We start from the raw sequence: 10232 nt of genomic DNA on the forward strand, positions 1-10232 counted from the left end.
TTTCTGACTTTTTTGGAGGGGGGGGGGCAACCATTTCATCAGCTCTTATGTAACAAATTGAGTAAAGGAAAGGTCCATAAATCAAGAAGCACTCCCAAGAGAAAGCATCTTTACCATTTTTACTGGAAGTACTGGTAGGACTTTCCATTCTATGATTTGTCATGAGGTACATTTTAATCATTACTAGTCTTTTACTCATTTGAGCTTCAATACACTAATGACTGAAAGGATGTGCCGCACCAGCACGGCCAAGGGTGAACCTGAGTGGGGGCGGCTGAAAGGCTTAGAAAAGACAGACAAGAGAATGAAAGCCGGGTCTTGGTGGGAGGCTGCTTCTCTGAGAGACAGTGACTGCGCCCACAAGCCATGTCTTTATTTTATAGCAGATTCCACCAGGCAAAGTAAAGGCGTGGTCAAGATGTTTACAACATTCTCGTGGGTTTCAATCCTACTCAACTACATGCACCTGAACTCTGATCAAGCCTACATCACTCAGGCACGTGGGGCCACGTGTTTGGACCATAGGTTCAAGCTTACAACTATAGCTGTTGGCTATAATTGTGCTGGGAGGGCCCTGCCCTCCAAGCTGGGACTTGCACGTGGCAATGAGAGGACTGTGCCCTCTCATCAGTCCAAGGCTTGAACCTGTCCAAAACACTGTAGCTGCTCCCCACAACAGGATCGTTTTTAGGAGAGAGAACTACAACCTACTTGAGAAGATACAGTTGCCCTAGCGGTTTGGCTCAGTGGACAGAGCGCTGGCCTGTGGACTGAAGGGTCCCAGGTTCAATTCCAGTCAAGGGTATGTACCTCGGTTGCAGGCTCAATCCCTGGTCCTGGTGGGGCGTGTGCAGGAAACAACCAATTGATGTGTCTCATATGGATGTTTCTCTCTGTCTCTCCCCCTTCCTTCCTCTCTCGAGAAATCAATGGGAAAATATCCTCAGGTGAGGATTAAAAGAGAGAGAGAAGATACACTTAACATGGGAATGAAGAGGAAAATAATTTAAAGTGAGATTCATTTAGACCCTATGCAATAGAAATGCTCCATGATGAAGAGAGTAGTTTGGCAGGTGATGGTACATGTGTAAAGTAAGAAGGTATAAAACACTGGGGATTGTGCTATACCTAAATGCCCTTCCTAAAAGCATTTACTTAATTTTTTTAACAATAAGCTCTCCATATTTTCAGTCTTATCCCATATGGTCGTGCTTTTTTTTCTTCAGTTTTAATTCATCCTTTATTACCACTTCAACCCTAGATATTTTCATGTCATGTGTGGATTGTGAATATTCCCTTAACTTAAATTTCTACTTCCCAGACATCCTATACCGAATTGTACTTAGAATTAGTTTCTATTTGTTTCTTTTGATGCTATTTTCTTTTTTTGTTAATCCTCACCTGAGGATATTTTTTCCATTGATTTTTAGAGAGAGTGGAAGGGAGGAAAGGAGGTGGGAGGGAGAAACATTAATGTGAAGCGAGATACATCAATTGGTTGCCTCCTGCAACCCAGATACGTGCCCTTGACCAGGAATCAAACCAGTGACCCTTCATTGCTGGGGCCAACGCTCCAAATACTGAGCAATGCTGACCAGAGCTGCTTTTTAAAAAAGTATTATTGATTTTTAGAGAGAGAGGAAGAGGGAGAGAGAATGAACATCAATATAAGAGCAAAACATCCATCGGCTGCCTCATGCAAAACCTCTACTGGAGATTGAGCCTGAAGCCCCAGCATGTGCCCCGACTGGGGATCAAATCGGCACCTTTTAGTGCACGGGACAGTGCCTAAACAACTGAGCCACACCGGCCAGGCAAATGCTATTTTCTTCAGGTCACTCTCTTACTAGAATATTAAGTTACCTTCGTCAGATTTATATTTCTCAGATTGATATCCAAGTTCCTTATTCTCCTTTTTAACTTTGTATCTGATCAAAGCTTTCCATTTCTGTGCAACTTGCTAAATTCTATTTTAATATCTTACAGATGAAATAAATGGTGCCATTATTAAATGCTTACTCTGTCATGGGCACTGTGCTGCCTTCTTTTTTAAAATATATTTTATTGATTTTTAACAGAGAGGAAGGAAGAGGAATAGAGAGTTAGAAATATCGATGAGAGAGAAACACCAATCAGCTGCCTCCTGCACACCTCCTACTGGAGATATGCGTGCAACCAAGGTACATGCCCTTGACTGGAATCGAACCTGGGACCTTTCAGTCCACAGGCTGACGCTCTATCCACTGAGCCAAACTGGTCAGGGCTGTGCTGCCTTCTTATGTATCTTTTCACCATATCCTCCCAACATACCTGAAAGGTAGGAGGCCCATATTACAGATGAGAATAAATTGCTCTAATTCATAAAGCTACTAAATGACAGACTTTGGATTCAAACCAGGGTCTTTCTCATTCCGAGGCCTATAATCTTTTTTTTTTTACTTTGGGAGGGGGGATAGGTTTTATTTATTGAGCACCTACTCTGTGCTGGACAAAGTCTCTGCAAAGAGATTCTCAAGAATTGCAAGGCCTTTCATCTTATTCAGTATTCTACACTGACTTCACCCAAGCTCTAAAAGAATGTACATGACTTAGGGCTGGTGGGCAATAGGATGTGGGTCTCCAGACCACAAGTCAACCTACTTTGTTGGTTCATTTTTAAGTCTAAATGCTTGTGTACTGTAACTTTGGATATATTACTTTACATAGTACCTGCCATCAAGTAGTTCAGTCTAGCAAGAGAGAAAGATGGATACAGAATGTGAGAAGTGCTATTGTAACAGATGGAGGAGCAGTTAATTCGACTTAGACTTAGAAAGGGGCTTAGACAGGGAAAGAGCATGTTAATAAGAGAGGGCATTTCTGACTGACCAACCAATGTATAAAGGCAGTTAAAAGAACAGCAACATTGCACTATGGATTTAAAGAGCAGAATAATCTGGTATGACTAGGCAGGCAAATGAGAGTGAAAAAGGATATCTGGAAATAAGGTTGGGTCCAAGTTGTGAAAGGTAGTAGTCATTGTCATAGGGTTGGGGATTTTTAAAAAATATTTTTTTTTCTTGGTTTCAGAGAGGGAGAGGGAGAGAGAGATGGAAACATAAATAATGGGAGAGAATCATTGATCGGCTGCTTCCTACATACCCCACACTGGGGATTGAGCCCGCAACCTGGGCATGTGCCCTGCCCAGGAACCAAACCATGACCTCCTGGTTCAGTGATGGCGAACCTTTTGAGCTCGGCGTGCCAGCATTTTGAAAAACCCTAACTTAACTCTGGTGCCGTGTCACATATAGAAATTTTTTGATATTTGCAACCATAGTAAAACAAAGACTTATATTTTTGATATTTATTTTATATATTTAAATGCCATTTAACAAAGAAAAATCAACGAAAAAAATGAGTTCGCGTGTCACCTCTGACACACGTGTCATAGGTTCGCCATCACTGTACCTGGTTCATAGGTTGACACTCAACCACTGAGCCATACCGACTGGATGAGTTGGAGATTTTTTTTAAAACTCCAACTAGTAATTAAATGGCTGGGGACATTTAAGTTTAATTTATAAGTTCTGATTTATTAGATGATAAGTACTGATAAAATAGAGAAATGTTAATTGTCCATTTAACTGATCAATAAGATTAAAGTGTTTTTTTTTTAATAAAACTCAAGAATGATAAACTATTCCTCCCCAAATTGAGAAACAGAAAATAACATGGGAAAAAGAATACCAGACCAGACTGAAGGTCAGAGAGAGTTCCTCATACAGATTAAATACTACGCTCCTATGATCTTTTGACATAAAGGTCAACCTAGGTTTGTAAAACAAGAACTGTAAATATATTGTAAATAATAGCCCCTTGGACAAGACAAAACTTCAAAAAATGACAGAGTGGTAACTTTATAAATGTTCATATCAATAACAATTTGAAAACATTTACCTTTGTACCTTCAGTTTCTCTTAATAAACATGGTTCCACTACCACAAGATGTTTATCAGTCACATGAAGGCATTGCAGTACTTATGCAACCTCAACATGAAACATTTCTTCCTAATCAGTTTATTTTCAAACAAAAGGCCATTTACAGGTTAGTTTTCCTGTCTTCTTTTAAAGGATGAACCTTTCTTCCAACCAAAAAGTTAATTAAAAATTCTTTATTTAATATATTCTCTCATTCAGAGAATAAACTTGATAAACATAGGTTGTTTTAAAATACTATAGTTGCTTTTTGACAGGTAATTTGATTAGTAGAGTTATAAAATACAAAAAGGAGAAAAGGATTACCAGAAATAAGACATTATTTCTACCAAAGCTTCAGGAAAATCTTGATTATTAAAACCCTTGTATCTTACAAGTTTTGCATATATGGTTCTAGCTCTTCAGAGCCTTCTACCAATAAGGCACCTGCAATAGTAAAGAAGTTGCTACTGCAGCCTTGGGAACATGTCTTAGTGTTGTAGTGAAGCTTCTCTGACAAGGTACACTTTTAATCAAGACAGTCACATGTTTATGTACATCCTAAATTCCAAGTATAAATACTATAATTGAACTGATGGACGGGAACAACACACAGATCCTTAGATTAACCATAGCAGCCTCTCAACAAGTTATTTCAATATCATAAAAATGTGAAATGTTAACACAGAAGTGGGATGGCAGCTGATTTTATGAAAGCTCACTCATTGAAACTACACATGAAATTTCAAGCTGTGGCGTGGAGCTATTCTATTACCAGGCAGCATCCCCTCACTGTATAAATAGCAACTAGTTATTGGTTTCTTAAAACCAAACTAATGATGATTTGAAGATCAACATTGTCCATTGCCCTATTCATGACTCAAAACGGAGAATTCTTCCTGTCTGTTGATTCCTTTTAGCTTATTTAAGATAAGCTCTGGAAAGGAAAGAGATCAAATGCAATATAATCTCCTAGAGTATCAGCTCCTTACTGCAGACATCCTTGACAGCAACAGGAGCCTTTGCTTTGGCCAGATTGCAGCAGGTTCCAAATTAACGTCCTGTGAGGATTCCCATGCTTGTGGAGAACATCATGCAAACTTCTTCTTGGTGGCTGTGAACTTCTCCATGTACTTCTCATAGCCTTCTAGTTCTCGAAGTTTCTTTATCTCTCTCCATGTACTAAAAGTCATGAAAGAAAAAAAATATATATGTGCTGTTTTGGCATGAGCAAATACTTACCTTTTTCATATGATTTTTTTTCCATTTAGGTTTTTATTGGATATGGCCCCTTATTTCCTACAAAATCTACCTATTCTAAATGCAAATCTAAAGCACATTAGTTTTGGGGTCTTTTAAGCTTTTCTTTGATATTTTAATAGAAAACCTATCAAAAGACAAAGATGCTTTACAATACACCGTCTAGAGAAAAAGTCATCTTGGTACAATACGAGTGTATATACCAGTACATCTTTGTACAAGAATTTGGCTGACTCTTAGAACTCACCTCCAAAATGGGAAACAGATCCTGTTGACAAATAGGATTATCCATGCAGCCTGTGGCTATAAACATTCATGTGGGTCACTTCACCATTCTCTTCTCTGGAGCAGTGACTAGAAATGCAGACGTATATGAATACATACCTTCTCATAGCCTTCTAGTTCTCGAAGTTTCTTTATCTCAAAAAGGTTGCCTTCCACAGCAAGCAGACAGATCTGGGAATCACTGAGGATGCTCTGTGGAAGCATGCTGAGCTCAAGGCAGTTCTCTTCCAGGCGAAGAACTTTAAGGCGAGGACAGCAAGATATCTTTACTGAGATCTGAGATATCTATTTAACAACAAAAAATAACAGGAAAAAGTATAAGCACTGTAATGGTTATTTTTTACTAAATTAAAACAAAAAACCTTTACCTGACAATTTGTCCTAGTTCTCTTTTTACCGCCTCCATTTTCTTACTACCTACTCATTCCAGAAGCCTCTGTCATGTAGCATCTGTTACTACTCCTCCACTTTTTTGGGGGGTGGGGAAGGAGCACTTGCTTTGGAACCAGTGGCTTTTTGGAAATACAATTTTCTGATAATAAAAGCACTATTTATTATAGAAAACTTGAGAGTCACATTTTTAAATTTAAAGAAAAGAACTGCAATCTACCAGCAATAAACATTTTGGTACATTCACTGCCAATCTTTTATGCGTATATAAATGCTTGATTGTACTATCCCTTCCTTGAAACTCCCTACTGTATCTAAGTACTGAGTTTTTCTAACTTTTGAATAATTCATTTTTAGCTTTCTTTCTTGTTCCTATGGACATTTTTCAAGCAGTAGCCTCTAATACTTAATATTTGATCATCTGTCTAAACCAGTGGTCCTCAACCTTCCTAATGCCGCAACCCTTTAATACAGTTCCTCATGTTGTGGTGACCCCCAACCATAAAATTATTTTTGTTGCTACTTCATAACTGTAATTTTGCCACTGTTATGAATCATAATGTAAATATCTGATATGCAGGAGTATTTTCATTGTTACAAATTGAACATAATTAAAGCATAGTGATTAATCACAAAAACAATATGTAATTATATATCCGATGGTCTTAGGCGACCCCTGTGAAAGGGTCGTTCGACCCCCAAAGGGGTCGCGACCCACAGGTTGAGAACCGCTGATTTAATGTTTCAACACTGTGTCTTATGTCTAAACCAAAGATTGTTTCTCCAGTTATACATAATAACCAAAGAGCTTCCAAAGTAATGGAAACAAATTTCAAATATTACAATCAAAGCTGTCCAACAAGGAAATGAGCTATCTCCAGAATGCCTATTGCTGATGTTTCTTAGCAAAAGCAGAACACACATTGACAAAGATGTCCAAAAAAGGACAACAGATTACCTCTGATGTCTAACTCTGAGAACCTATGAGTATAAGCCTCTTTTCCACTCTATCTTTCTGACAGCTCCATATATATATTATTGATTTCAGAGAGGAAGGGAGAGGGAGATAGAAATATCAATGATGAGAGAGAATCACTGATTGGCTGCCTCCTGCACTTAAGCCCGCAACCCGGGCATATGCCCTGACCGGGAATTGAACAGTGACCTCCTGGTTCATAGGTCGACACTCAACCACTGAGCCACGCTGGCTGGGCCTGACAGCTCCTTGTTAGATGACTGGAGACATGTTTGAAAAGGATCTGAAGAACTCTTCAAGATTTGTGAGACAGTAGTTTAACTTTTGAAGTTATCACCCCGTTACCCATCCCAACCTCTCTATAAAATACCTACACAACCAACACAACCAACCAGTGTCTCAACTCTCTCCACGGGACTTTGGGCCTTGAAATTAGTCCAGCCCACAGAATATACTTCTCATCCAGCTTCTGATGCCCAGCTCCATGATTACAGTTTAGAGAAAAACAGATTATTCAGAATATATATTAGAAAGGAACCCTTAAGCTCTCGACCTGGTTCTGGTTGAGGTTGAGTTCGATGACCTGCAGCTCCCCCACTATGTCAGGTATGCTCCGAATCTGGTTCTTGGAGAGATCCACCACATCCAGGTGCTGCAGGTTACAAAGTTGGGGTGGTAGTGCTCGCAGTTGGTTCCCAGAGAGGCTCAGGGTCTTGAGGGCAGACAGTTGCCCAAAGGTAGACGGCAACTCTCTCAAGTGATTGTTGTTCAGGCTTAGCGTCTCCAGTTTTTTCAGATTGCATAACTCACCAGGAAGAACAGCTGGAAAAGATAAAAAACGCAGAAACCTGAATCTGATACAGCTGAAAACACCTCTGATGAAGTTTATAAAAGCTACATGGCAGCCTGCTATGCCTCTTGTTAATATACACAGAATTCCCACGTGTGCCATTTATAAGTATTGCATTTTTACCAACATAGTCCTCAGAAGGGGAGAGTGCCATCAAAATGCAAGAAAGCATGTATGTGTATAGTTTGTGCAGGAGCCTCCGCACAACCTGACAGCAATTTCGTGTCATTTGGAAAGTCCCTCCCCTCCCATTGCCCCGTCCAAATCTCCCCAGTCCCAATCGTTTTACCACCAGAGGCGGCTTGTAGATGTAATTACAAGAGAGAGAAAACTTCAGGGACTCTGACATTCTCCTGCGTCTTGAGCAGCCGGAACGGTTTCATAACAAAACATTGTGTTGTAAGAGAACACCACCCTCCTTCACAGCCGACCAGTAGTAGCAAAAGCTACCCAGACGCAAAAGCCATACTCAGTTTGTTGTTGTTCAAGGAGAGGCTCTTGAGCAGCGTGAACTTCCCGATAATCACAGGCGGCAGGCTCTCGATCTTGTTGTTGGATAAGTCGATGGTCCTGAGATTGCTCGTCAGCTTCTGTAACTCTGAAGGGAACTGGAGAAAGGGGCTCACAGCGCGGAGAACCCCTCGCCGGTTAACTTCACCGCCCCCGCCACCCGTCTCCCGTGTCACCCCCAGTCCGGTCCCTCCCAGCCTCACTCACCTCGGTCAGCCCACGGTCCTTCAGCTGAAAGACCCCGGTTTTCTGCGCGGTTTCCACGTGAGCGCGGAGGGCACTGTTTCCCATCCTGGCGCCGCGGCTCGGGCCCCTGCGGGAAGGAAGTGCAGCTGTCACCGCGCGGTCCAGGGCATTGAGCCTCTGCCCTCTGGTGTTCAGTGTGTGTCATCTTTGGTGGTCAATGTGTGTCATAGTGACCTGTCGTTCTGCAGTTTGGTTGATTTGCATATTAGCCTTTTATTATATAGGATATTGGAATACAGGACGTGTGGGGTTTTTTGCAAATAAAATATAGAGAAATGATTCTATGTGGTGGATAAAGTTGAACATAAGACATTTTGTTGCTAAGAAGGTATCAAAATTGTGGAATTAACAAATTTAGTGTGGTAGTAAACATATTTCAACCATATGATTCACTGGTACAGATTAAAGAAAATTCACTGGGAATAGAAGGGGATAGATTCCCGGCGCCGCTCGGGGAGGTGCGTCTCCGGCATGGCTGCGGCCGACCCTGGGGACCCGGCGCCGGCGCCAAACCCTGCCGGGCTACTGCTGGGCCATATCGTGGCCTCGGGGGCAGTCGCTCAGGTAGGTGGGCGGCGATGGCGTCATTAAGGGGGGGCCCCGGTGGCGACAGAGGGAGGCTGTGAAGCGGTTCTGGCTGAGGCTGAGCCAGAGGAGACGCGGGCGGAGCCGGTTCCTGGCCACGGCGGGTACCGTTCTGCGAAAGCGGGGTTCTGAGTACGTGACGGCTCCGCGAGACGGGGTTTCGGGTGTCAGCAGGCGAGTTATCCCAGGTCTGTTCGTGGGAGATAATAAAGACCGGTTTTCCCGCCTTTTTCCCCCTCCTCCTTCTTCTGAAAGAGTAATCCCTCCTTTGGAAAACTGCTGTTTGAACTACTCTGTTATTCTTAGACAGTCTCTTATTCTGTAGGTCAACTCTGTTGTTTTTAGACTGTAAAATAACTTTGTTTTTTGATTGAATAGAAAAGATAAACTTAACTGTCTGACCTTGCAAGCTAGCCATCTAAAGGGGCTGATACACTGATACTGATATTAATTCACATATTCTGCCAAGTGTTTGTTCATCCAAGGTTACAGGTGTCTGTATAGATATGATATGGTACTCAAAGTTACAAGTTGTCTATAGATATGACAGGTGTTTGATTAGATATAATATGTACTCAAAGTTTCAAGTTGTCTATAAATATGACAGGTGTTTGTTAGGTACGATACGTATTCAAGGTTACAAGCTGTCTTACACAAAGAACCAGAAGGTTATAAAAAAAATACTCCCTCCTGTGTTTGTTCAGAATCTGACAGAGGTAATCTGCTCTGAACCTGCGAGCAGTAAAGATGAATCCTAACTAATTGGCTGATTAAGGCGTCTTGTCCATCTGATACAACACTTCAATCTAGTGCAGTGGTCGGCAAACTCATTAGTCAACAGAGCCAAATATCAACAGTACAACGATTGAAATTTTCTTTTGAGAGCCAAATTTTTTAAACTTAAACTATATAGGTAGGTACATTATTATTAACTTAATTAGGGTACTCCTAAGCTGGCCTTTGCTAAAAACATCTTCAATCTGATTGAGGTACGTTCTCTGAGGTCGACTCCTTCCAACTCTCCCATCCACACTCGTCTTGTATACTGGTTTCGTCTATCTCAGTGGTCGGCAAACTCATTAGTCAACAGAGCCAAATATCAACAGTACAACGATTGAAATTTTCTTTTGAGAGCCAAATTTTTTAAACTTAAACTATATAGGTAGGTACATT

At 41.2% G+C, this 10232-nt stretch overlaps 2 protein-coding genes across 3 annotated transcripts in view; one reads left to right on the top strand and one right to left on the bottom strand.

Annotated features, from left to right (window-relative positions):
* Positions 1–3554: 3554 nt before the first annotated feature.
* On the bottom strand, positions 3555–8574 carry LRRC57 (leucine rich repeat containing 57). Of its 2 annotated transcripts, XM_014534841.1 has the most exons (6): positions 8436–8574; positions 8188–8326; positions 7422–7690; positions 5602–5787; positions 5465–5520; positions 3555–5090 (listed from the first exon to the last, which is right to left on the bottom strand). In XM_014534841.1, exons 1-6 carry the CDS (start codon positions 8517–8519, stop codon positions 4946–4948), a joined length of 879 nt encoding a protein of 292 aa, XP_014390327.1. In that variant the 5' UTR covers positions 8520–8574; the 3' UTR covers positions 3555–4945. The 2 variants fall into 2 exon arrangements, with proteins under 2 accessions (XP_014390327.1, XP_005860373.1); XM_005860311.2 differs by lacking the exon at positions 5465–5520 and having other exon boundaries at positions 4951–5090.
* A 183-nt stretch (positions 8575–8757) lies between these two features.
* Positions 8758–10232, top strand: part of HAUS2 (HAUS augmin-like complex, subunit 2) — an 18315-nt gene continuing 16840 nt past the window's right edge. Inside the window, exons 1-2 of the mRNA XM_014534861.1 lie at positions 8758–8802; positions 8911–9038. Of these exons, the coding sequence (XP_014390347.1) occupies positions 8758–8802; positions 8911–9038 (173 nt within the window). The remainder of the gene's footprint in view (positions 8803–8910; positions 9039–10232) is intronic.

This window comes from Myotis brandtii, unplaced genomic scaffold, assembly GCF_000412655.1.
Source record: "Myotis brandtii unplaced genomic scaffold, ASM41265v1 scaffold133, whole genome shotgun sequence".
In the NCBI taxonomy this organism is placed as follows: domain Eukaryota; kingdom Metazoa; phylum Chordata; class Mammalia; order Chiroptera; family Vespertilionidae; genus Myotis; species Myotis brandtii.

What these genes read in the sequence shown, in the direction of transcription:
- LRRC57 (XM_014534841.1), bottom strand. Translation starts at nt 8,519, where the DNA reads ATGGGAAACAGTGCCCTCCGCGCTCACGTGGAAACCGCGCAGAAAACC. An exon ending in CTTGAACAACAACAAACTGA is followed by an intron (nt 7,691 to 8,187) that starts GTATGGCTTTTG and finishes TATCTTTTCCAG; the next exon opens with CTGTTCTTCCTGGTGAGTTA. An exon ending in AACTAGAAGGCTATGAGAAG is followed by an intron (nt 5,521 to 5,601) that starts GTATGTATTCAT and finishes GAATGTTTATAG; the next exon opens with CCACAGGCTGCATGGATAAT.